At 47.5% G+C, this 26,420-nt stretch overlaps 8 protein-coding genes across 8 annotated transcripts; 5 read left to right on the top strand and 3 right to left on the bottom strand.

Annotated features, from left to right (window-relative positions):
* Positions 1-1,237: 1,237 nt before the first annotated feature.
* ARB_01651 (uncharacterized protein) lies at positions 1,238-3,937 on the bottom strand (the record flags this gene model as incomplete). Its single annotated transcript, XM_003012097.1, has 3 exons — positions 1,238-1,365; positions 1,510-3,360; positions 3,511-3,937. The coding sequence occupies 3 exons, from the start codon at positions 3,935-3,937 to the stop codon at positions 1,238-1,240; spliced, it is 2,406 nt and encodes an 801-aa protein (XP_003012143.1).
* A 5,028-nt stretch (positions 3,938-8,965) lies between these two features.
* Positions 8,966-10,230, top strand: ARB_01650 (uncharacterized protein; the record flags this gene model as incomplete). Its single annotated transcript, XM_003012096.1, has 2 exons — positions 8,966-8,985; positions 9,012-10,230. The coding sequence occupies 2 exons, from the start codon at positions 8,966-8,968 to the stop codon at positions 10,228-10,230; spliced, it is 1,239 nt and encodes a 412-aa protein (XP_003012142.1).
* A 2,999-nt stretch (positions 10,231-13,229) lies between these two features.
* On the top strand, positions 13,230-16,952 carry ARB_01649 (uncharacterized protein; the record flags this gene model as incomplete). Its single annotated transcript, XM_003012095.1, has 6 exons — positions 13,230-13,310; positions 13,387-13,417; positions 13,479-14,000; positions 14,125-16,239; positions 16,304-16,399; positions 16,456-16,952. The coding sequence occupies 6 exons, from the start codon at positions 13,230-13,232 to the stop codon at positions 16,950-16,952; spliced, it is 3,342 nt and encodes a 1,113-aa protein (XP_003012141.1).
* A 781-nt stretch (positions 16,953-17,733) lies between these two features.
* On the bottom strand, positions 17,734-19,234 carry ARB_01648 (uncharacterized protein; the record flags this gene model as incomplete). The annotated part of the gene is made up of 4 exons (XM_003012094.1): positions 17,734-17,879; positions 17,951-18,911; positions 18,974-19,080; positions 19,147-19,234. The coding sequence occupies 4 exons, from the start codon at positions 19,232-19,234 to the stop codon at positions 17,734-17,736; spliced, it is 1,302 nt and encodes a 433-aa protein (XP_003012140.1).
* Positions 19,235-19,661: 427 nt separating this feature from the next.
* ARB_01647 (uncharacterized protein) lies at positions 19,662-20,774 on the top strand (the record flags this gene model as incomplete). The annotated part of the gene is made up of 2 exons (XM_003012093.1): positions 19,662-19,683; positions 19,741-20,774. 2 exons carry the CDS (start codon positions 19,662-19,664, stop codon positions 20,772-20,774), a joined length of 1,056 nt encoding a protein of 351 aa, XP_003012139.1.
* A 702-nt stretch (positions 20,775-21,476) lies between these two features.
* Positions 21,477-22,479, top strand: ARB_01646 (uncharacterized protein; the record flags this gene model as incomplete). The annotated part of the gene is made up of 2 exons (XM_003012092.1): positions 21,477-21,636; positions 21,689-22,479. The coding sequence occupies 2 exons, from the start codon at positions 21,477-21,479 to the stop codon at positions 22,477-22,479; spliced, it is 951 nt and encodes a 316-aa protein (XP_003012138.1).
* Positions 22,480-23,150: 671 nt separating this feature from the next.
* Positions 23,151-24,200, top strand: ARB_01645 (uncharacterized protein; the record flags this gene model as incomplete). The annotated part of the gene is made up of 1 exon (XM_003012091.1): positions 23,151-24,200. One exon carries the CDS (start codon positions 23,151-23,153, stop codon positions 24,198-24,200), a length of 1,050 nt encoding a protein of 349 aa, XP_003012137.1.
* A 106-nt stretch (positions 24,201-24,306) lies between these two features.
* On the bottom strand, positions 24,307-25,786 carry ARB_01644 (peroxisomal 3-ketoacyl-coA thiolase (Kat1), putative; the record flags this gene model as incomplete). Its single annotated transcript, XM_003012090.1, has 4 exons — positions 24,307-24,734; positions 24,797-25,373; positions 25,451-25,631; positions 25,710-25,786. 4 exons carry the CDS (start codon positions 25,784-25,786, stop codon positions 24,307-24,309), a joined length of 1,263 nt encoding a protein of 420 aa, XP_003012136.1.
* Positions 25,787-26,420: the final 634 nt, after the last annotated feature.

The following is a 26,420-nucleotide window of genomic DNA, read 5'->3' as shown; positions in this document are numbered from 1 at the left end:
CTCCCCAAGGAAGCTCTTGTAGGTGACAAGGAGAGGCAAGAAAAGGAGTTTGACGAACGGCGGAGGATCCGATATTAAGTATGTATGCTGGAGGCAGCGAAGAAGGCGTATAGTGTAGTAGATATGGTTGGGCAGAAGAAAACGACCAGGATTGATTAGCGGGTTACTTCCGGGTGTTAGGGGGTCGCTTAGTACGTATCGTGAGCGTAAGGGAAGAAAAAAAAAAAAAAAAAAAAAACCAAGAACTCGAGACAGCCGGGTGAGAGAGAGTGGTATGACTAGTCGAACGAGGCTTTCTTTCTTCGCGCAGGGACGTTGATTTCAGTCAGCACGGCGATGAGGGAGCAGTAAAGACACCATTGGAAGGACAACGCTTGTGAAGTCCGCACGGCCAACGCAGCGCTCTTCTGGGTGCTCTAGGAAGAAATCGAAGGTTCGAATGATAGATCGGTCGTGCTGGTTCCGACAAGCCCCTTGTAAATATGCGGTTTTTGGTGCTAGTTTATTGTCGCAGGGCCTGGAAGTACCCTTTTTCCGCCGTGCCCCCTGCCCGGTCTGGCAGCAACACCAAACCAGAAGCAGCAAGCAGCAGCACCGGCTCAGCGCCCGTCTCGTCTCTGGGTCTCCTGGCGCTCCTTCAAGCCGCAATTCGAGCCTTTTTCGCTCCCGGCGACGCAGACGCTGAAGGTGAGGGTGAAGTTGAAGTCGAAATAAGGCGAAAAAGCTGTCGAGCAGTCGAAGTTTTGCAAGACGACGTCGAAAAATACCGAATCAGGCAATTGGCTGAGAGCAGGCGGCGCTAGTCCTTACCAGGCAAGCATCAACTACGCTAGTATTATCTGGGCGAAAGAAGTGGCCGCTTTAACAATGACGTAATAGATGTCATGTGATAGTTCTCTTTTTGCTGATTAGATAAGGAGAAAAGTTTAATTTGGTTATCAGATATAGTCGCAAAAAGGGGGAAACGCCCGAGAAGAGCAGGCCAGCCGAGAGCGGAGGACGAGGAGGAGAAAGGACAACGCATCAGAGCCACACCTGGTGGTCAGATGGCATGCAGGAAAAGAGGGAAAGCAGAGGGCGGCGGAGGAGCGAAAAAAGGGCCCCTCATGTCTTACAGTTTATATCGCGGGGAAACAGACAGAAGCATATGCAGCATTCTGTAGCCGTTGACCACTCATGATTTAAAGCATTTACCCGCCGTCTCCTTAGTTTATTTCCACCCGCCCTGTTAAACTGCTTAGTATTCGCTGAATTTCAGGCTCTTTCCCACCAGGCGTCGAGGGGAGGAGGCCTTGCTGTCTTCTCTTTCGTCCGTTCTCACTCCCTTCAGTGCATGCAGGAGCATTCCTGCATCAAAGAACCCGTCTAGATGCTCAGAGTTAGTCATCGAATACTACAAGTTTTTTAAAAAAGAAAAAAAAAAGAAGAAGAAGAAGAAGACGATGAGAGGGGGAAAAAAGAGAGAGAGCGAGGAAAAAGAAAGGAAAGAGAGTGAGGAACTGCACATACAGCCGCCCATCCCATCGTCGTCACCACTCTCGATGCCATCCATGTCCCCCAGGGATTCCGTTCTGATCACTCGTCCCTTTCGCTCGGACTTTGTTCCAGCCTGTTTGTGGGCGGAGTCAGAGACAGTCGCCTTGCCCCTAGCCCTTGACTGGTTTGTGGCTCGCAGCAGTTTGCGAATCTCAACCAGATATGAATCAAGCGTATCCATAAACCTGCTAGTCTGTCGATGCTTAGAGGATGCGCAGATAGATATTGTGTCATCCTTGATGATATACCCAATTCCAAATCCATCACCAGACGTCGGTCCAAATCCAAAGTGACGCAGCGCGGGATTTCCACAGTTTGAAGTCGAGAGAATGGTGTTGTTAATCCTATCCCATCCCGGGTCGCTAAACAGCGTTGGTGTGGTAGGCGTCTGACGGCTGCGAGAACCAGGTGTGCTGCTCTGCATTCCATCCGCTATATCAGCCTCCGCAGACGATTCGCCATCAGAAACTAACACCGCAGCGCCATCACCGAGGGATCTCTGCCAAAGGCAGTAGAGTGCGTAAAGGTGTCGGTCCTGACCCAGTCCCTTTGAACATGTCCTTGTAATATCTACATGCTTCTCGCATGCCCGTTTGAGGGCCCTAACCTTCTCTGCCGCCGGATTATCGCCCCAGAATGTCTTGACGAACTCTGTTGACTCAGCAGAGACAGTACGTATCGCTTCTGTTCTCCCATGCAGGAAGAACTTTGTCATCGCAGGCTCATACGTCGTTTCGATACGCCCGTACAAGCCATAATATGCTGCCTGGAATGCCATCTGCACAAACGCATCCGGAGAAAAGCCCATACTAGTGATAAAATTCTTCCCATACCCTGCGAAATCCAGGGTCTCAAATTCATGTTGACGTAGTAAATCTGCTAGATGAGATTCTGCAAACCGTAACGCCGTGCTCAGCTCGGGTCCCATGTCCCATTCGAGCTTGTGAGGCGTTGTGCTAGCGTCATCAAGCCCGGCGGTAGTGTCGCGTTTGCATGGTGGAGGACTGCTGGACGCCCACAAACTCGGTGCCTGGCCATTGATAGTCCTGGCAAACCGAAGGATCGTATCTGTGTAGACATCACTGGCAAAACGAAGAACCGTATGCCCATCCACACCAGTATGTTCAAAATTGATTCCTGCGCTCCCGTTCTTGCAAACAATAATCTGCAGCTTGTCATACCATCTGTTTGTGCATGTTCCAATCTGCACCCCTCGAACAATTTGGCTTGTGCCGCACAGCATGTTCCCGCAAAGTTCTGCCACGCTGGATGGTTCGGTGGAATCAAGGCAGAGCACAAACAATGCGGTGTCGACAATATTCAGACACTCCGCATTGTTTGAACTGCCATCTTGGGTCAAAATATCCCTCAGTTTAGACCAGACTTTCCGACTCTCGGTACTCAAGACACCCACAGCCCCCTTGGCTGCCTCCTGGGTCGGTGTCTGTTCGGCGTCATCAATAATCACTCTGAGGTTCATCGAAATATCTTTCTCGCTCATCAAGTGGTTGTTGTCCTCGTCCAAAACATCAAACCAGTAGAACTGACCCCGACATAGCACCACAAGGTGTCTTGACGCAGAGTCTTGACCGATTACACAGCCGTTGGGCGTAGGTACCCGTGCTGTCCCAAATAGCCGCGAGTACTGGAACATGCAAAGCGGCTTGCCGCGTACGGTGTCAGGTGCAAGCTCCTCCTTACGCACTGCACGGACAAATGACAAGGCAGAGACAACAAGGGAGGCTGCTCTCGTTACTTGGTTGTTCCTTGCTGGTGTTGGGTCATCTGCCAACAGGAAAAAGGGGTTGAGGTTGAGTACAACAGCTAACCAACGGTTTTAGTTACCACGTCTTTTCGTTCTAAGGGATCTATCGGAAGGTTCTCCTCACGGTTGTCAAAATTCAAGTAAGAATCATACCCTGGCCACGATCCATAGTCAGCTCAGCAGATACTTCTCTTGGTGCTATGTCTTACAGAATTGCTCTATGTAGCTGGACTTGGAAGTAGCATATTTCTTCAGCTTTTCCTGAAGCCCAGGCCCCTCAGCTTCCATGAATTCTTTCACAGCAACCCTTGTGGTCTCATGTTCCTTTGTGCTTTGTAGCGGAGCTAAAGCCTCGAGGTACTTTGAACAGGTCGACTCAAGGTCCGGTATAGGTAATTTTGGCAGAGAGTTCTGGTTGGCAAAGGTAATCCCTTTACTTTCGACTGTATCATTTTCTTTGCCAATCCCTCCATCTGATGGGTCTCCGTTGGATGTTGCCATATTCTCACCCTTACTTGCCATTGACCTAATTGTGGGCGACAGTTTAGGTATAGTGGATGTCGAGCACCTCGTTCTATCATCAACGTCAAGAGGGTCTCGAAGGTGCTTTATATGGCTGAGAACCTGGAATGCCATGAATAAGCACTGGGCTAAATTTATAATAGCATGGAAATAACAGGTACAACGCGGGTTAATATCAGGTGAAACGAGCAGGAGCTAGAGTAGAGATAGATAGAAGCTGTAAAGCACTGCAGTAGAAATAGTGGCGATCATAGAGGTAGTGTAGCGGCGTCTGTGGCACAGAGGAAGGGAGGGAGAGAGAGTAGGCAGGGGACTGCTGGATGAGATGGCAGCAGTATCAAATGAAGCCACGGGCATTTGCCGGAGGGTATCCACGACATGGCTTTGAAGTAGGGAATATATAGCTAGCATAGCAGCCTTGTCTACGAGAAAGGAGCTCGCAACCAAACCCCGCGGCTGCCAACCACGAGATGAGATCACGGGTTCTCTTCCTTTGGGGCTTGGTGACTTTGGCAGTCCATGTGAGCAGAAGGCAGAGGCTATAGAAGGGGCGGGCGTGTGTTCAGAATGTGCGAGGAAAAGTTGGCAGAGTAACTATGTTGGATGGTTGGGGGAATATTCAGCTAGAGCAGAGAACTACAAGCCATCAACGACAGCTTGTTTGCGAGAGTAGGCAGCGAGGAGAGAACCCACGGGGATGGTAAACTAGCTACCGTTTAACTTGGTTATTTGCCTGACCAGCCACACTCACTTCGGTAAGATAACTAGTTATGCGGGATAGTGATGAGGATGGATATCGTATCCAGCTGTCCCGGCGTTGTCTGTGACCAGAAAAGAGGCAGAAGATATGCAGCTCCTTGATTATCTATATAACCAACTAACTAGTTAGCATCTCCGTCTCGGGTGGATGTGCCGAGGGGGCGGGTTGGCTAACTTGGCGGCGAGCTTGGTAGCGACCCCATGGAGGCAACTTATCAAATCACAGCGAGCCATTTGGATACAAACAAGCATCTCCGGGCCTCCTCCTTCAGCCCTCGGCGTCGGCGGGTGTAACTTGGCACGTAACTGCACGTTCCGGCGTTAGGTTACTTGGTCTCGTTGATAACTAAACTGTTTCTAGCAGCGAAGATACATAACTAACTAATCCCCCATAACTAGTTACCGGACCTTCTTTTAGAAGCCCCTTTCCGGCGAGATAGTATAAATTCACGATTATTAAAGTCTATTCAGTAACTAGTTAACTAGTTAACTGCTCAGTTTTAGTTGTATTTACTCATAACTTCTGTCTCCGCCTAAGCTCTACTCTCTCTCTTTCTTTCTGCAGCTTCTCCGCGAATTCCGGCTTTGCGGGAGTGGCAACTTTATGGTGCTCTGCTGTTGCATACACAATCTTCCCGTCCACGGACTCTATAACTCCCCGAAGCATAGCCATTGTTCTTCCATGCTGAAGAGTAGTGCATTTAATCCGGATGGTAGTTCCTGTTGTAAGCCCTTAGGTTAACCAGCATTCTCCAGACACTCATATTTACTCGTATCTGGGGAAGGGGGTTTATATCATTCATCATAACAAGACATACCAGTAGGTATCCCCTTGAGATAGGATAGGTTTAGAGATCGTGAGACACCTTGCAGGAAACTAGATATATGGTATTAAAATGCGGTTAAATGGCGCAAGATGGGAAGAGAAAGACGCACTACCAATACCCAGGCTTAGTTACTGGATTCATTGATATCGCAGTGCACATGTCTTTCATTCGATAGCTATCAGCAACTCCTTCGTTCCGAGAGTCCTATGAGAAAGCAGGTAGGATATTAACATACCGAATACTACAGCACAAGCGCCTCCATGCATAACACCTACGTATTTAAACCCGGGGTGTCATTATATTTCTTATTGCGAATATTCGGTAAAACAGAGACTTTAATACCATTCAAATTTGACCAGTATTCAGTTACATCCATCTCCCATGTTGCACCCCCTGAGGGGTCAGCATCAATGAGGCGGATATCCTCAAAAAACCGTCTATCATAACCCTGTAAGGGATGAGACAGGCGTCAGTGACTAGCTACTCGTCTTCTATTCCACTTCTCAAGGGTTCAACGAGAAAATGTTACAGCGTACCTGGTAGTTTTTCTCTTTCGTTATTTCCCCATAACTACGGAGAGAATGTTAGAAAGTACGACGTACAATACTTCCTTCATCGGGGGTAGGGAGAGTCCAGGCAGCTTACACCTTAAGGAACGTTTCAATAGACTCCCTTGCTCTTTGCTTTGCTTCAGTTTCCACCATTTTAGATCACCTAAAAGAAAGAAAGGATGGTTTGTGTATGGGAATCAGCAAGGATCGAGAGAAGAGTACGGAGTATATGAAAGACAGGTTGCTGGGGAGAAGGTTCTTGCCGCGGCCGAATTTCGGCCGAGGCTTAACTATGGAACCAATTGATAATACGTTCCATAACCTTTGACATACACACCAATGCACCTAAACTTCTAGGTCGTTTCGGCGTTACGGAGTACTTCGTAGTTAAAAGGTGACATCTTTATAAGTTTCAAGTTCGGTGCTTTGAAGTGGCCGGAATTCAGACGTGGACACAGAATTCCATACGTGAATGCATCAAACACAACGGGCAATTCTACAATAGACTAAGAGACACAGAACAAAGTACTCAAGGTCCGCTTTCTGTAGCCATAGCCACGAAATGAGTTCTACAAATTTACTCCGTATTATTTGGCTGTTCGAGCTTCCACTTCTCCGCCTGGTGATGCTCTTCGGGTGTTGGGGAGCATGGGCAAAAAGGGGGGTCACATGGAGGCTAGTCCCAAACAGGACAGGAACGGATCAACTTAACACCGGCGCAGATATCCAGACTGGACCCGACCGGCCCGGGGCCCTTATGACTAAGCCATCGAGGAGGTCAGGGGCCAAAGTTTTATGCAAAAAAGTTACTCTGCAGAGTCAACAAAGATATACGGAGTACTTAAACAAGCAGCCTTGGAAACAGGCAAGCCACGAAAGGATAAAGGTGGCAGTAAGTCAGCCATTGACATCGATATCCAACTCTGTTCCTGGATCATGGCTGTCAATCCGTCGATTCTGGGAACACAAAGTCCAGAATCTAAGAAAGCCACCCGCCTTGTGTGTTGAGTCGTTCCTACCGGGGCGCTCCGAAGAACCAACGCCTTTAAGCAGAAAGTGTTGTCTCTAGTTCAAAACGAGGCTCATGAGGCATCTCGTCACATATCGACAGTCATTATTTGCAGCTGTTTTATTACCGACTGGCTTGTATTTCTTTTGCAACCAACCAAGTCAAAGTCAATAATGCCGCATGTTCATGGATTAAAGTCCTTAGGCGGACAAGATATTAGGATCTCCAACCCCTAGGCTGGATTGATATCAGCTTGGACGAAAGAACTCGGGAATATTTCGCCTATGGAGCACGAAGTACGGAGTACATGTGGTGTGATGAATCGGAGCAGAACCGGCAGCATTATCGGAAGCGGCAACTGCTCATATGGCATTAACCCAGGTGATAACAAGTTGGCTCTTTGGTACTCCGAACAGAGTATCTTCTCGTTTTTTGTGGTTTACTAACGCTAGCTCGAAAGTGTCTCACTCCTACGGAGCACTTCGTACGCCACAACGAGTAAATCGTGCGACAAGAACTAGGGGTGCAGCAAAATAAACCTAGCCAAATGCTAATGCAAAGGCGCTATTGAGGCTATTGATAGCTTAGTGGCGAGTATCCCAATTAACATCCATAGAACACTCCCTAAGCGGGGAGTTAAACTCACAAGATAATCCCCTTAAAACTGAGTGAAAGAAACGCCTAAGGCGCTCGGCCAACCCAAAATGTGGAGTGAAAGAGCTCGATCACTGGGAATTACGAGAGCTGTACTTTTACTCTTGCTTATCACACTCTTCGAAGCTTCCCCGGTGGAGAACTTTGAAGTGTCGGCTGATTTCAACCCTCACGATTGGCTTTCTCGATTTATGGACATGTCTATCATGCAACAGAGCGCAATAATATCCTGACTTCGATCGTTTTAGTTCTGGTCATACGAGTGCGGAAATTAGAGTGGCGGGACGTTATCCTGTGGACGCCAGTATAACGGCTCTCTACAATGGAATGCTAAGGACGAAAAGGCTGATATTACTTGCAGAGATAGAAAGCAGGCTTGAAATCGCTTGGTACCACATCTATCGCCGCGGCTCTCTTAAATGTTTCCTATGCGGAGAAATGAGTGTATTCTGTATGCACATCACATTATGCACGAAAGGCTCGTTCAAGGCACCTGGATCAGAATTATGGGGGATACGCTTGAAATATGGCTCGGTTTTGGTTTTACTACTCCATACGGAGTACGGAGTACTCTGTAAGGAGTACAAGATATCGGAGAGCATAACTTGTGGAACTGCCGAGCACATAATCTAGATGCAGGTACTTCGTACTCCGTATGGAGTTCCCCAAGCATCATCCAGGGACAAGGCGGGAGAATATCATACCCCTTTGACACTCCACGCCTATCGAACCCCCTTAAACAACACTTCTGTGGTGATTGCTGATGTTGTCCGGGGTAACAATTCTCCAATTATAAAGCTGGCCCGTCCGTGGACCCAATAACCTTCACCCCCTTTTGCCCCACAAACTCAATTTTTCCATAGATCGCAGATCGACAAAGCCACAATTTTCTTTTGACCTCAACCGCTCTTGACACGACAAATGACAGAACAGACACGTCCCACAGACTGTGATGAATGAGAGCTACAAAGCTCGAGTGATGCCGATGCCTATGTAGTTTGAGCAGGATGTTCTGTACGGAGTAGCCAACATACAATTTATTACGGTATACTCCGTACACGGGGGTACAAGGTCATGTTCATGTTGGCAGCCTGACTTCCAAACTATGGGATCAAAGAGCCCCCTCAACCAAGACGTGTCGGACTATTGATGTCAAAGTGACAAGGGAGTGGAGCAGGTGGTGGAATCTTGCAGGCATGACCACCAATTCCGAGAGTTTCTTTCGTGCCAATGCGGATCCGGCATACAACGAATAACGCCAGGCAGCAGATATTCCTTTTATTTGGGCTTCACTAGAAGGTGCGCCTCCAAGAGGAGACACGAGATTGTACCTGGATCTGCAATGACGGGTGAGAAAAAAGGGTGACGTCTCGGAAGAGGGAGTACAGAAAGCATAAAAGGACGGCAAATCCCTTCTGGAGGGCTCTTCTCTCTCTATTCTCATCCAGCAACCAACTTGAGACAAGTCACTCATTCATTCTCTTCATCTCTTCCAGTCTCTTCAGCCATTTCCCTTGCTGGTTCTCATTCCTTCCTTTCTTCGAAACCACATTCCTTCGAACAAACTTCAAAATGCGCTTCTCCATCGTTTTCTCGGCCGTTATGGCCAGCTCTGCCATGGCCGCTCCCACCATCGTCGGAGGAGTTGGTAACAACGTTCCAGTCTCTAAGGGTGCTGTTGGAACAGTCAACAACGTTGCCCCAGGTGTTGCAAGCCGCGATGTCGTCAACGGAATTGCTGGCGGTGCTGTCGGTACTGTCCACGGTGTCGCTAGCGGGGCTGCCGGGCTCAAGACCGGAAGCATTGTTAATCGTGACCTTGTTAACAACGCTGCTGGTGGTGCTGTTGGTGTTGCTGGCGGTGCTGTCAACCAAGCTGCTGGCGATGTTGTCCACGGTGCTACTAACGGTAAGCGTGATATTGCCGGCCAAGCTGTTGGGGGAGCTACCGGAATTGCCAACAATGCTGTTGCTGGAACTGTCGGAAGTACCGTTGGATCGACCCTTAACGGAAAGCGTGATGTCGTCAACCATGCTGCCGGTGGAGTCGTTGGTGTCGCTGGCAATGCTGTTAATGGAGCTGCTGGTAACACAGTTGATGGTGCTACTGGCGGTGCTCTCAAGCGTGACGTTGTTGGCCAGGCCGCTAACGATGCCACTGGAATTACCAACGGTGCTGTCAAGAGCACCGCTGGTGAAACCACTGGTCAGGTTGTCGGCAACGTTAAGAGAGATACCCTTCCTAACTTGAACGGAGTTACTGGTGTTGTTGGTACTGCCAAGAATCTCGTTGGTGGTGCCACCGGAGGCGTCGCTGGAGGAATTGTTAAGCGTGTGGAGGGTGTTAACAACATGGTTTCCGGCGTTACTGATAGAACCATCGGCGGAGCTGGCAGCATGGTTGGCGCAAACGTTGTCGGACAGACAGTGACCGGTGCTACCAACACAGTCGGTGGAACCATGGACATCGCCAAGGGTGTTACCCAGCACCAGAAGCGTGAACTTCCTGCGGTTGGAGGTGTCACCGGCGCTGTCCAGGGAGTCACTGGCAACCTTCTAGGCGGTGCTGCCAGCCCCGTTGCCGGTATTGCTGGCCGCCGAGTCTAAGCTTCAAGGATGCAGCTGCCGGCATGACAAGTTTCTGTTGAATATCCGTACGTGCTCTGGATTCCACTTCATACACTTGATGGGACAAGTTACTAACTACAGATTCAGATATTCTACAATTGATTTGTCAATGGCCATCAAGGATTTCCAGGTAGCCCGGACCGTTGGAAGAGTCTGCGCTCGGAGCCCGTGCTTAAAATAGACGAGGACGGCATGATATTTTGATGTTTTGTTTATACCTTTTTCGAAGAGCCCTCTGGATTTTTGTTCTTTTTATCAGCCTCAGGGGTTCAGCTCATTACTCGCTTATTAATTTCATTTTATCAATGACACGACTCATCTATTGTGTGTTTAACATTCTTGTATTTGTTTTTGGTCGTCGGGATCGTTTTTGGATATACAAAAAATGCTTCTTGGTGTACATTTATCTGGAAGTGGCAAAGACGCAGTGTTTTTATTATTAATTAGACATCAATTCAATTTCATGACTTGAAATTATTTACTCTACTGGTATAGGCAAGGGACCTTCGAATGATTTATTATTATTTTCTCTTTTGTGGAGAGAGCTGGACAAAATACCCGATAAACAGTGGTTCCGAATTGCACTGGCCAGGGATTCGTTAGAATACCAGGGAGTTGCATTTCTTTTCAGTTATTCTGAGGGTGCTGGCATCAGAGGGTCTGATCGTCCTGCCCAGGGTATCGCTCTGGACCATATAATAATGCGGAGGGCAATATGGACAGAGAACCCAGCAGATCTCAATTGTGGTAAGGCCCCCTGTACTTGCTGAGACTCAAAGCGTGCAAGGAGTAACCACGATGAGAATGATTCGAGAATGAGTAGACATATGGAGTACTTGCGCCGCCACGTGGAAATATATTAATACGAAGGAAGCAGTCGTATTTGTTAGTTATTGATATAATGGAAGTCTGGGGTTGCTGGGTATGTCTAGATATCAAGCTGTTTACGACCAGGCCTGAGCAAAGTAATCTCGGCAGGATGTTTGAGAGCCCCATGTCGCATAAACTCACTGACTCGAGCTCGCACGGTTATTCATAGCGCTCTGTCACCTGTGAGGTAGCGGGCGGGAGCATGCTTGGTGGCTCAGGGGTTTGCTAGCCTGCGCCCTGAGAATAATGACGGTGCATGCGTTCTCCCTTGACAACTAGCAGCTTTTCATGGGAGGCTGGGTTTGACTGTGCGACAGTGACAGCCCCAGATACCACATCTCCTCATCACATACTGCTCTCCGGCGTCCCTGTCCTCTTCATCGTCTCTCATCGTCTCTCATCGTCTCCTTCGTCTCTTTCGTCTCTTTCGTCTCTTTTGTCGTCTTCTCCTTTTCCCCAATTTTAACATCACTCTCTCGGTTACATAAGCAGAATAAACACTGGTAACCATGTTACTGTAATATTACCATACTGGTACTTAGTTTCTGCGGTATTTTGTGCGTAAATGGGGGTTGCGTCGCATTTAACGCTGGAAATGTTACAATACCACACCAGATCCTGATCTTCAGTTGGGCCCAAAAAGGACAAATCAACGACCAACATCAACATCCAACTTCATCAGAAGAAAAAGGTCGAGCCTGTCCAACGATCAAGCAGAAAGGGACCTTCAGGTGGGCAGAAGAAGAGGCAAGCAAGCAACGATGATGGGTTGCTAGGCAGCTCCGTCTCCCACAGCTCTCTTTTGCCCTCTCATCCTTCACGGTAGGCCCCTTCAGCCTTGTTTCTAGGGGAGGGTGTGCAGCTTGCATATTCACCATCCAACTAACGCAGAACGGAGTACGAACAGGAATCGCTCTACTTACGTGTTCGCTTTCGCTGTAAGTGTTGCTGCTGCTGCTGCGACCCCAGTCCTGATCCGCCACTCTTTATCGCCTGCTGGTCCTATACGAGCGGAGACATATGGAACATTGCCATCTTTATATTATTACCGCCCGCGTATAGACAAGCAGCAACGCTCTCCGGCCTCCATACCGAGTATATATATGCTGTCAAAGGAGAAGCAGGTGAGTTTCTCGATTGGTGATTTCCTTTCCTTTTCTTTTCTTTTCTTTCTTTCTTTCTTTTTTTCCCCCCCTCCCTTGCGTTTCTTTTCTTTTTGCTCACCCCTTTCAGGAGACGTTTGGTGTGTTTCGCATCTTCTTGGTTCGCTGTGTTATTTTTATTTTTTTTTTTTATTTTATTTTTTATTTTTCGCTTCGAGTCCATCCAAGACAGCTCGTATCCCTCCTCGTCGCCATCCCTCTCTCGCCAGCTGCCCCTTGCCGCATGTCTCTCCTCTCCTGCCTGTTGTTAGTTATATTGTGGCTGAACAAGCCGTTGTTTGTCTCCATATTATTTTCAGCACCACTGCGACTCTTCTCTGTTGACCAGAACGGGTGGCTGCTACTCTGTATATTTCAAGCAACTCTGCACAAACAATCTACGGAGCACCACGGGTCATTTTGCGGACCTGCTGACTTTGGTCGCTGCTAGGAAGCACAACGCCAAAATAGCCATACATATGCTCCCTGAACCTCACACTGATACGTCCGCCCATACTCCGTACAGACAGACATCGACGTGGCCCTGCGGCCTTGCCCCCGTTCCCCGTCCCTGACATCGCATATTGATCGCCCTCCCCGCTCGTCGCCCTCCTTGCACGAATACCTGAGCATTCTTTTCGTTTTACTTTTGAATACACATACGCAGTCTGAATGGGGGCCGTTTAAGAACCAGCTGTTGCCTCTCATTCGATAGAATATCGGGGCTACACCTTCGTAGCGGTTTTGCGATTATAGCTGAAACAAGTCGCTACCCGGATAATTCTCACTACCAAGGGTGATCAAAAGCTCGGACATCCTACTTTACCTCTCAGATGCTTCACATCACAACTTCGATAGATCCGTCTTCTTCGCTCGCTTTTTGCCAGATCGGATCATCCCCCCTTTTCTTAACTCGACCCTTGTCCTGAACGTACAGTTGGAATACAGTTGGAGTTATTGTGAAAGATGGATATGGATGCCTCAGCCTCGACTGAGTCGCCGGACGACCAAGATGACTTTCCCATCCACTGCAAAGGATGCGGCGAGGTATGATGTTGCTCATGGAGCCTCCTCCGTTTTCACTATACCATTTTTTGATTTTTGCTAAAATATCTTTTTCTAGATTCTCGAGGAAGGAAAGGCCTTTGAACTCGGTATGTGAATTTTGATCCCCTTTGTGCTTCAAGCCACCAACCTCTGCTAACCATCTATTAGCCGGAAACCGATGGCACATCGACTGCTTCCGATGCCATACTTGCGGCGCTTACCTTGATTCCGACGTAAATCTCCTCATGGTCGGCGATGGTTCCCTCGTGTGCCGAAACTGTGCTTATAGCTGCAGCTCTTGCGGCTCCAAGATTGACGACGTTGCCATTGTAACCGGTGAACAAGCCTTTTGCGCTGGTTGTTTTAAATGTCGCAACTGCAAGAAAAAGATCGAGAATCTCCGTTACGCGCGGACCTCGCAGGGTATATTCTGTATGGATTGCCATGAGTCGTTAATGTCGAGAAGGAGGAAACGGACTGCCCGCAATGCTGCGCAACGGCAAAAGCCCCCGGCTCCCAGCATGCATCTAGACAAATCACTTCCATCACTTCCCCCTTCCATGGTAGCGCCTGAAAATAATCCACCCCCGCCGTCCTCTTCCGATATATACTCTGATTCAACATCAGAACATCTCCCACCGTCTAGACAAGAAGATGACCGGGCAGCTAGATCATACTCTTCGCACCAAGGTATGTTTGCAGTAACTTTGAACGAACGCCTTCATGTTTGGTTTGGCTAAAACGTACATTTTTTTACTAGATAATAACCAACTCCTCCCCTCGAGTACGTATAATAGCAACCGTCAATCGGTAGCTACTCACAGGTCAGATGGCTCCGCCGGTGGTGAAGAGTTCCTTATACCTGTTGCCTTTGACCCTACTCCTTCCGAGCATGCGTCCCCACACTTGGGTTCTCCGCACTCATCCATGACCCTAAGCGATGGACAAAAGGATTATTTTGGCCGGACACCCTCCAACGCACTGGGAATCTCAGCAGATGGACCACCCGTGTTATCGCCGACGCATATTGCATATCAGGATAAGCGCCAAATGAATCCCAACCCACAGCAGTGGATTCAGGAAACTGTTACCCCTCCTCAATCTCAAACTACAAATAATGCTATCCAAAGAACTGGTTCGCACAGTGCTCGAACTAGCATGAACATAGACAGCTCTAGGCTATCGCAAGAGGGTTCAAGAGGAAAGGATCAAGCCACTTTGGGTGGCAGCGTCCACCTCACGCCGAGTGAAAGGTCATCTAATCGCCATTCCGTCCCAGGAAAGGATGCCATTATCTCTCAATCATCCACTTTCAACCCAAGGAAAAAGGTATTAAATGAGCAATCCAGCCCTGGAACAATTTCTTCCTCAAACCAGCTGCAGTACCCACCCAAGAGAGGGGACTCTCTAGAGAGCAAGTTACATCATAATATCCAAAGGAAAGAAATACCACAGCCTTCACAAGACCATGCGGAGAAGCCGGAGGGTACCGTTAGGTCCTCAACTAGTTCAGACTATGCATCGGTAGCTTCGAAAGCCATTGAAACTACTCCGCCAAGCCACTCCAATACCACCACCGCTGGTGCGGGTGCTGTATCACCGTCCCATACAAGGTCTGTATCAGGAGGGGTGAGTGGAAATGTTTTACCACCGGACTCTCAGCGTCAAAATTCATCTGGTTCTTCTCCCGGCCTTCTACGTTATAGTGCTGTTGGAGACTTTTCTCTAGATGAGGATATGGCACGAATTCTTGGGGATGACCCACAAGCTCAAGACTCATTCCTACGAAAGGTGTCGAATTCTGTTCGGCACGGTAGAAGCTTTAGTGACAAAGGCTCACGGTTATCCCGAGATAGCAAGTGGCCTGCTAAATCTCCCCTCGAGGCAGGAAACTCTGGGAATGATATTAGTAGTCCAACTTCTAGTGGACTTGATCCCAAGGATGAACTAACGTGGCTCAAGAACGAATTGAAACGGGAACGCCAGAAAGTTGTTGAAAAGGACCAGAAGATTGTGGAGTTAGAGGCCTCGCTTAATGCTACTGTAAATATTAAGCAGGTCAATACAGAGCTGCGGGAGAAGAGATCCACCGTGATCTTCTTAGATGCTCAAAAGGAGATCATTCTCCGGGAGCTGGAAGTATGGAAAGAACACATCGCAGCTGAGAAGAAAAATAATAAGCCACTTGACCTGGGAAAGATGAGCAATTCGGTTCTTCGAGACCTCGCGGAATCTCTGGAAAATTTGAAAAATACCTTTGCCCCCCAGATCGAAGATTTGATTCAGAAACGCAATGATTTGGTCGAAGAATTATCTAATTTAGGGAAGATGAAAGACAAGAGTTTCCAGGAATTCGAACAATTGTCTCTGAAGAATGCGCAGTTGGCAGAACTAAACAACCAGCTGGTGCACCAAATTCAGGAATTATACAAGGCGAACTCCAATACATCTGGTGGTAGTGTTCGACAACCTCCTCCAAATGGGTTAGGAATATATTCCCACAACAAAGACAAACCAAGCGCCTCACTCGAGGCACGTTCTACGCCATATGAAGCAGTAGGTTCTAGCTCTAGCGTTACAGTGCCGGAAGAAGCCGAGCCGGCTACAGTCATTCAAGGCCCCCATGTTGTGAATATCCGCAAAGGACAGCCCAAGAAATTCACTTGGAAAAAGGGCCAAAACGTTGCAAAAGGAGTTACCAAGGGCCTTAAGGGGGCATTCTTATATCAACGAGACGGCCAACTTAACGAGAACTCTTCTTTTGTCTCCACCCCTCAACAAGAAAATAACGGTTCCGCAATGCCACGCTCACAAACACAAGACCCATCCAGGCAAGGGTTTGGATTCTTTGGGAGCAACCAGAAGACCAAGCCCACTCCATGGAGGGGACAGTCCAACGGAAGTTCACCTGGTTTGGATACTACAACGAGTAAGCTCATTTTGCGATATATTTCTTACTGCCTGCTTTGTTTAGTAGAGCTAACATCTGCTAGGTCTCTTTGGTGGCGAGCTGGAGCAGCGCTTGGAGATTGAGAAAGCTGTCATACCTAGTATTGTCACTCGTTGTATCGAGGAAGTTGAACTTCGGGGTAGGGATCCTTCGATCTACCAACTATTAAAATATTCGCTAACCTGGACTCTGCAGGAATGGACGTTGAAGGAATCTACCGAAAATCTGGAGGGAGTTCTCAAGTCCAGACTATCCGCGAAGGTTTCGAGCGTTCTCGCGACTACGATATATCGGATCCTGATCTCGATATTAATGCCATCACCTCCACCCTTAAACAATATTTCCGAATGCTCCCGACTCCGCTCGTTACATACCCTGTGTATGATATCCTTATCGAAGCCACGAATGTGACGCCTGTCTCAGCGAGAATTGAAATAATCCAACAGGCCCTTCAGGAACTTCCTCGTGTGCATAGGGATGTTTTAGAATTCCTCGTTTTCCACTTGAAGCGTGTTGTTGATCGTGAGAAGGAGAATCTTATGACCAGTCTCAACATTGCCGTCGTTTTTGCACCTACCATCTTGCGCCCCGAGAGCTTGAGTCGTGAAATGACTGATGTCCAGAAGAAGAATGAAACGATTCAGTTCATGGTAGAGAACTGCCAAGACATATTCATGGGCATCGAAGAGTGAAATGTTGCTTACACCGCAACTAGGCTAGAATTGCGGACATGGCCAAGGCCAAGCTACAACCTCTGCTAACAGGCCTTTTCCTATTTCTCTTGAAGGATAAAACAGTCTCAGGAAGAAAATTTGGAGGGACTACTTTTACATTACGTCTTCCCATTGCCTGGCATGATTTATCCTTACTCATTTCGCAACTCCTTTCTGATCCCCTCCAAACTTTTGGCTTGGCTTCTTATTTGACAATGGCTACAGCGTGTTACTGTCTCTTCCTTCGCTCCACACCGATTTATATGTGGCACGCCATTTTTCTATATCGCTTCCTCAGTTTTGCAAATGGGAAAACAAAAGGGGAAGAAGTACTGGAATTAAAAAACACAACTTCGGAAATAATAGCAACTTTCTGCTGGTCCAGATTGGAATATGATTTTATCTCCCTTTTCTTGCGTCCTTTATTTATCTCCATCTTAATGCCTTTTGCAGCTACGATGATTTTCCCGCTCTTTTGTTCTTGTGTCATTTTTTTTTCCTTTTTTTTTTTAACTTGTTAAGTTACCCCTTTTTGCGCGTACTACTTGTTTATGGTTTTATCCAAATACCCTTCAACTCATTGCCTACTTATCTAGTAGTTAGCAAATTAATAGCAAGCAAGAATGATTACGATAGTAGATTAATCCTGTCTCGTAGTAAAATGGAGTAACAATCAATTCCGCTTGGATATGCTGGTGACTTGCTAGGGTTTATCATTCGTGTAGAAATTGAATACTACATTATTGATCTGTACTTAAGATTAAAACGTTTCATCTACACCAGAGCGCCGGATTATACTTGGACTATTGTTAGGGTCGTCATAAATATCGTCCAGATCATCAGTCAGTTCACTTGCCCCAGCAGTGTAGAGTAAATCTGAAACAATACGTTTCGAGGCCTCCTTTGCTGTATCGTTGGAAATGCATGTGAGTATCATGTGATAACCAAGGAGAAGCCGAAAGTTGAAGCGAACATACCTGGAGTTTTCATTAGTCGACTTTGCGGAACATGGAACTGCATGGTCTTTGGCGGGCTAAAGTCAACGAGCGCCGAGTCATCTTCATCATCCGCATATCCGCCCTTCTGGAATTCCTCATCGCTGTCCCATTGGTTTGGATCTCCTTTAAATTTATTTGAAGGTGTTGCTAGAACACTAACTCCAGGAGTTCTGGTCTTGCTGTGATTGCGCTTGGCCGCGCTGCGTCGAATCATAGGTGAGTCGAACAACTCTGTGTGCAATTTGGGCGCTTCTAGCTCAGGGCTTGAAAGAGGAGAATCATCCAGCTTATACCGGGAAGTAGGTGGAGTAGCGATGTTAAGTTTATTGTTCCCTTTAGCGGTAGTAAGTCTTCGTGGGTTTGACAGTGGGGTTGCCTGAACACGATATGTTTTATCTAGAACCTGGTGCATGAGAGGGTCGGCCCTATCCCCCTTTAGAGCCATAGATAGCTTAGATTTCGATGTAGGATTGAACACAGTAGATGAAGAAGTATTAGGTGTAGCAATTTCGTTGTAGCCAAGCTGGTTTCCTTTCCCGGGGGTCCTGGGTCCTGCGCCGCAGAGCTGAAGGGGTGACTCAATAGCGGGTAGATTTTCTTCATGTTGGTCAGAGGCTGAGGAGTGTTCTATACATGGGGAGGTAGGATCATCATCGGATATGGCACGAGATGATATGCCCCTGGCACGCGGAGTGCTGTGTGAAGGGGATAATGAAAGTGTCGAAAGGTCAGGGTCATCTTCATCCTTAATCTTCTGGTTTATTGATATATGCTCCGAAGAAGGCGAGGCATAGGATTCGGACTCTTCTTGGTAAGTTGAGTCATCTGTAGCGGTTGTGTTGGCACTAATAGTAGCGTCCTGTTCATTATCAATTGGTGGTTGCTCCTCGTAGCCAGACAACGAAACGTTGGCGCTTGCTTCAAAGAACTGCTTCCAGAACTAATATCGTTTGTCAGATGAATGCATTAAGCGTACATTTTTGCAGTTTATTGCGATTCTACCTTGGAAGCTTCCCAAACGTCTTTTGAGTTCTCCGCGTATTGTTCAACGATTGGTATAATGCTAGAAGTAACGATCCGGTGGGCTTTATTGAAATTGGAATCGATTTCTGCGTTTCAATAGACACCATAAATTAGCGAGCGATAACGATGCATTGAACCTGGAAACCACTTACCTTGTAATGTCAGAGTGATGGACTGTTCAAGCTTCTCCAGCTCCTCCGTAAGAGTGAGGCTGCGCTGTACTGCTGGTGGATGGGACATGCTGCCGGAGAGAGACCGTCCAGCCGGTTGGTTGTTTTGCTCGATTGACCGGCTATCGCGCGCGTTCAAGTACAAAAAGGCGTTGTTGATGTCACGAAGGGGGTTAAAATTTAAAGTTTAGCGTCTAGGGCGATAAGAGATTATCTAATTATTACATAAGCCGGCTTTGCTATCAGATATGACGACGGAACGGCAGAGGCGAAGGCGAGGGCGAGCGAGGGCGAGGCAAGGCAACACCATTCAGCAGCCACACAGTAGCCCGCTGTGTGATTTACACTACTGACTGATATGAGAATCCTCTGAATATAGTAAAGACTTGGTTTGCGGCTTTAGCTATTTACTTTTTTTTCTTGATAAGGGTATCGGGCGGCCCTACATATTACTGCTTCCGTCTCACTCTGAGTATAACGCCCTTCAAGGCTCAAATATGACAGCCCCTTTGGCAAAAGGTTAGTACTTATCTGAAGCCCCGTCACCTCTTGGAATTTTGTTTTCCGTCATTGTAGGTGATATATGGAGGAAGATAATAACGAGAATTCTGGTTTTAGGCATCGTGATAACTGTCACAGTTATCGTCGCAGCGGGGATTGCAGCCTATGAGAGCCCAGAGGTTCAAAGATGGCTTGACACCTCTCGACGGAAGATAGCCCTCGCTTTACACAGCCTTGGAGATGGCATCAGCCCAGATAAACAGCGTACGCCGCAAAGAGATGATATATCCATGGTTGAGGCTACCGGAATCGAAGCAGAGGAAAGAAGACAAAGGGCTAGGGAAGATATCATGAGACGCCATGCTCTACTAACTGCAAAACGACGTGCCACTTCTGAGGGCAGCATGAGCAGTTTTGATAAACTTGTGGATAGCGAAGGACGGCTAAAGGAAACTAAATTGTTTGACAAGGAACCAGAGGGCTCAGTCTCAAGGTCTTCGGGGGTTCAAATGCCTGACCTGTCCCGGGTAGTGCCTGTGAACGTAAAACAAGGCGATTCAAGCGCTACTTCCCATTCAGTGTCCATGGTTATCCCTGGCATCAATCCGGACCAACGTCGTGCGCTTATCGAGAAATTGCAGCTAAATACCTCTCCTTCATCAACTCTGGATTCAGAGACATCCTCCCACCATCCATCTGAATCTCTAGTGAATCTAACCCCGACTTCTGAGTTCCCGGACACAGATTTCCAAGCTTCTATTCACGTTAGTGAACAAGATATACCGGTCCAAAATGGCTCTCCTTCGGCCTCCCATACTGAAGATGGGGAGCCGGGTTTCTACTACGCTCACCCTGATCATCTTAACCAAACCACCTCCCACACAGATGGGGTTCTCTTTAACGCTGACGGCAGCCATACTCCAGTCACTCAGCCATCACCTGCACCATCCATCGCTTCTAGCTTGAGCCACATCAACAGCGATCCATTTGAGTCTGTCTCTGACGAATCAATCAGTGACATTGTTCAATCACGGGACGATGTTTACACGCCTGTTAGCTGGTCTGAAGTCGGGAGTGTCACCAGTAGCAATGACGGAGGTCACGCATAAGCAGTATATTATGTTTGTTATATTATGTCAGGATGCGGGTCAACAAGACATATCGTTTATTTCCCTTTACCGGTGCGGGCTTACGAAAGACTCCAGAATACCTTTGTCCCACGACATCTCTCCGTCTTTGTTGATTTATATTCGGCGCCTTGGATTGACAGGCGCAACTATATAGGAATTGTCTTCATATTTGGTAGGAGTTTAGGAACCTCAGGCCTAAGCAGGATTTGAATATATCTTTCATCATTTCAGTCACAGTGTTTATGGATAGCATTAGCCTGCGCTCAAGATTTATATTTTACCATAACTATATTATTGATTGCTTACTAGCAATCTCGTTGGGCTTTCATTCATATTGCCACACAACTTTCTCATCCTTAGCAGAGAGTGGTCTCGTGGCTAAAAAATGTCGGACTTGGTATATATAAACCCCAAACCAGACGTTAAACATATAAGTAAGCAAATGGGATCGCCTCCACCTATATAGAAAAGCCCCTAATGGAAGCTACAGCTCTGACTTGTGTGTGTATTGAACCATGGGTGAAGAGTTGCCTATATCGGCTTAGTGGCAGCAGGAGCAGAACTGGGCACGCGACCACATAAAGCATCACCGTGGACAGCGTAGGAAGATGAAACACATGCAGCAGACTTCATTCCCTCTCTTTTTAATGAACCTATTGTTATTTGTTGCCTGTGAATTACATGTATAAGGCATCCTACCCAAAGTCATTATCAGTTGAAACAGTCAAGCCAATATCCCATATAGTCATTCCTTCAAGCAGCTCCAACATCAATTTGGACCACGCCACCCAGCCGGCCCATAACAAATGCCTCTGGGAAATACCAAAACGTGACAGTGTAGGTATATGTGTGCCGAGTGACGATGAAAGTCTTAAGGTCGCTTTTGTTTCTAGTGTCGTTCATTATAAGCCATGCCATCATGGCTGTTTCACAAACCACATCGAAACCCGTGAAAGATCCGCCTGGTAAATACTTCGAAGAGCCTGGGACCGATGACACCCTTCGCCATTATGATAGCAGGTTTTTTAAGGGGGTTGTAGAGCCTGCAGATCGAGTGGAGAGCTTGACGGATATGATTCGAGCATATCTGCAATTTTTCCAGGAGAACAGTTTGGAGACCTGGATAGCCCACGGCACACTCCTGGGTTGGTGGTGGAATGGAAAGGTAAGGCCTTCATTCGATGCTAGGATGTCTCGGAGCGGGTTGTCTAAAATAGGAACTAACCCAGGTGAACGCGCACAGATACTTCCATGGGACTGGGACTTAGATACACAGGTCAGCTCTAATACCCTTATATATCTCAGTGAATGCCTGAATCAAACGGTCTATAATTATACTGGTAGCAAGCCAGGCAACGGGAGGAAACGTCAGTATCTGCTAGATGTCAACCCGGCTTCACAAGACCGACACCGTGGAGACGGCCAGAATGTCATCGACGCTCGATGGACTGATATTTCCAATGGTATCTACACTGATATCACAGGAATCAGTGAGCTTAACTATGATACTGAGCCAGGAGTGTTGAGCGACAAAAATTTCCACCAGTACCGAGAGGCGGACATTTATCCTTTGCGCCAAAGCATTTGTGAAGGGGTACCTGCAAGCATTCCATTTAATTATATCGGTATTCTGGCAGCAGAATACGGCAATGCTTCTCTCTGGAGAATCACATACGAGAAGTAAGTCGGTGCCTTTAACTATTCACAAGTTGGTATCCGACAGCCAGGGGCTAATCTACCAGTAACAGTCATTCGTGGAATGGTGAATTACGAGAATGGGTTCCATTTCTGTCTTAGGCCAACCGAGGAGTCATCCAGTAACGGTGTTGAACAATAAGTTGTGTGGAAAGGAGGCCTCTAAGCCAACTGACTGGGCTGTCGATAACACATTGAACTAGGGATATATCATGGTACAGCTTGCTGCCGGTGGTATTCTGATCATGGTTGATAGTTAAACCTCACAGTCCCGAGGAGTGATAGTTATTGGTTTTATCAGGATCAGGTCTAATGTTCTGCACACTATGCAGGCCATCGTTATCCAGTATGCGTGCATTTCACTTTGGATGATGTTCCTTGAATCCTTTCTAGGCTCCTTTTTTTTACTTATATTTGTTTGCACCACTAAAGAATAAGGTTCAGTGCTGAGCCTCGGCAACATTAAGTCCGCCTTAGAGCCGGTAACTGATTACTAAGCCAGACATCCAGCAGAAGCACAGCCAGCTTTCGATATCTTTCCAAATACAAAGCCAACAAGGATGCGAATCATTAGCATAAATAGCTGATACGTCGGCTTCGAGACAGAAGCTATATGCAAAGTGCAGAGTTATTATAAGGCTTTTGGCTAGCTAATTCACAATGGACGCCAACCACATGCAGACCATCTCAGACGAGCAAGGCAACATCAATATCACAGTTCATCATCAAGGCAACGCTCACTCTATATCACTGCCATACGGTTCGACACTTCAAGATCTTTCGGAGGAGCTTTCAGAGAAACTGTCCATTCCATTGCATAACCAAAAGTTACTTATTTCACCCAAACCGGGCTTGCAGAAACCTCCGTTTCCGCCAACGCCGTTATCCTCCCTCCCTCTAGACTCCCCTCGAGCAAAGATAACCCTTCTGGGTAGTACCAGCGGTGAAATAGAATCTCTAAAGAGACCTCTGCCGTTGTCTCCGGCCCGAAAATCAATAATAAAACCTGCAAAACCATCCGCACGCCCGACACATTCATCTTCCTCCCAATATACATTCCATAAGCTACTTCCACTACCCTACCTACCCAATCCTGAACGAAGCCTTAATTTCCTCGCTCGTTTACGAGATGACCCCGGCATTCGCAAGGCGATGACTCGCCATCGATTCTCGATTCCTTTACTTACTGAAATGGATCCCGCACAGCATACGACGATGTCGTCTCGTACCCTCGGCCTGAACCGAAATAAAGGGGAGGTTATCGAACTTCGACTTCGAACAGATGCATACGATGGATATAGGGACTATAGGACTATACGAAAGACATTATGTCACGAACTTGCACATTGCGAGTTTAGTGAACATAATCGGGACTTTTGGGACTTGACAGGACAGATTGAGAAAGAAGTCGAAAGAGCCGACTATTGGGGGAATAAGGGCCGAAGTGTTAGTGATGAGGAGTTCTATAATCCTGTTGACTGGGAAGATATGAATGCCCAAGGGGTTGTAGACCACGGCGGTTGGACCGGAGGTGAGTTTGTTCTCGGTGGCTTACCTGGAGAGTCAAGTGAGACTCGGCCAGCGAACTCTCAGAAAGGCCTGAGTAGGCGAGAGATTCTGGCCAACGCTGCCGAGGCTCGAATGGCAAAGGTGAAGCCCCAGGAGCATTCTGAAGATAATCCCAGCAGTAAGGATGAACGGGATCCCTGATGAATATATATGACACTGATATCATTGGAACATAATTCATGAATTCTATATACCCAAGGAGCAAGGCTAGCTATCCGTTACATTTAATGAAAAGAAGATAAACGATTTACTGCTCATTAACAAACAGACCAGCCATTCCTTGTCCAGTTCCAATGCACATACTGGTAACTAGGATCTTTGCGTTTTGTCTCTTTGCCTCGTTCATGATGGTGCAGACCTGTCTTGTGCCTGTGCAGCCAAGTGGGTGGCCGAGGGCAATGGCGCCTCCACATGGGTTAACCTTAGCGTGGTCAAGTCCGAGAGTGTTAATACAGTAGACAGCCATGGAAGCAAAGGCCTCGTTGATCTCAAAGATATCGACATCCTCCTTGCGAAGGTTGAACTTGGAAAGGAGTTTGGGAATTGCAATAGACGGGCCAATGCCCATGATGCGTGGTGGGACGCCAGCAACGGTAGCGCCGACAAATTTGCCAATAATAGGCTGGCCGAGTTCTTCAGCCTTTGAGCGCTTCATGAGAAGGACGGCAGCGGCTACTAGAGTATTAGTATTGCAAAATTTCTTCAAGTATAAATTAAAGAAGTTGGCAACTACTCACCTCCATCTGTAATTTGACTGGCATTTCCACCGGTGGTTCTGTTACCAAACTGAGGGAAAGCCGGACGAATCTTGCTCAATCCCTCAAAGGTAGTTCCGTATCTTGGGCCTTCATCTTTCGTCACAGTGATCTGCTTAACCTCTCCAGACTTAGGATCCTTTACCTTTGTGGTAATCGGAATAATCTCTTTGACAAAGTGTCCAGCCTTCTGTGCCACTTCAGCACGACGGAAAGACTCAACCGCATATCGGTCCTGAGCCTCACGGGAAATGTTAAAGTCAGCACCGACGTTTTCAGATGTCTGACCCATAGGCTGAGAGCAGTCAGCAGCATCCTGGTTGGCGAGCACTTCTGGCGCAAATGGAGCGGGCTTTCCAGTGGGACCTTTGGTCATAGACTCGGCGCCAACGGCAATACCAATCTCAATGGATCCGTTGGATATTTGATTAGCGACATCTTGGATAGAGTAGAGACCGGAGGAGCAGAATCGGCTGACGGCTGAGGCACCTGATGTATAGGGAATTCCAGCAGCGAGAGAGGCAGCACGGATGATGCTGGATGCGCGCTCGTTGTTCGACTATCAAATCACATGTTAGCTACTTAAACCAGGCCCAAAGTTGTGAGATAGCAGCAAATTAAAGTAGGCTTCCTTACGCATCCCATGACAACATCCTCAATGATACTTGGGTCAAGCTTAGAACGAGAGACAACTTCCTTCAAAAGGGAGTACACAATGTAATCGAGCTCGGTATCCTTGAAGCTCCCCTTGAAACCTCGAGTCATGGGGGTTCGTGCCGCAAGGGTAATGACAATATCATCGGGATTCTTCTGGGTACTGCATAGAACACATTAGCAAACGTTCAACCTCAAGTTCCATCTGCACAGGCATATGGTGCTCGGGGCGTGGGCCTACATCTTCTGGACAGCGCTGCTTCCACCGGTAGCAGGCTTGAGCTGCGCTAAAACAGCATTTAGTCTTGCGGTAGCCATTTCGATAGACGCGCTCTATATATAAGTTGTATAAAGAGAAATAAAGGTGCGCTTAGATGTGACGAGAGAAGGGAGAAATAAATAAAATAAGAAAAATGGAGGGGACCTCGGAGCTATAAATGCAGCTAATACGAGCCGAAACTAGTTGAAAGCCAGGGATGTTGCGGAACGCCGTCACCAAGAAACCGCAGAACCAGGTTTGTACATCAGCGATATCACCGAGAGAGAGAACGAGGGTTTGTCAATAATTCAGAGAAAGTGGACGAAGCGAATGCGGGCCTTGCGCGGCGCTATCTTGGTATTTATAGCACGCGAGGGTTTGCGGCTTCGTTAGAAGAAGGGCGGAGGTTGCTTCTTGGGTTGCCGCGAAAGAGCCGAGGCAATTGCCTGTTTCGGTCACGTCTCTAAACGCCGAGATAAGGCCGACCGGCCCAAGCAGAAGCAAGAGGAGAGACGGGAAACATCTACAAAAGCTGCTGTACGATGAAATTCTAGTGAATTCATTCTGTATTCCTCTATCCGTGTAATTAGAAACGATTTTTAACACTTTTAACCCTTCTGTTTGTGATCATTATACCTGCCAACCAGGCGATAAATGGGCAAGAGGACAGACGACCTTGTTATTAGAAAAAAA

This window comes from Trichophyton benhamiae, assembly GCF_000151125.1.
Source record: "Trichophyton benhamiae CBS 112371 chromosome Unknown contig01094.0, whole genome shotgun sequence".
NCBI classification, from domain to species: Eukaryota; Fungi; Ascomycota; class Eurotiomycetes; order Onygenales; family Arthrodermataceae; genus Trichophyton; species Trichophyton benhamiae.
Note: the sequence above shows the minus strand (reverse complement) of the source record. Positions and strands in the feature narration are given on the sequence as shown.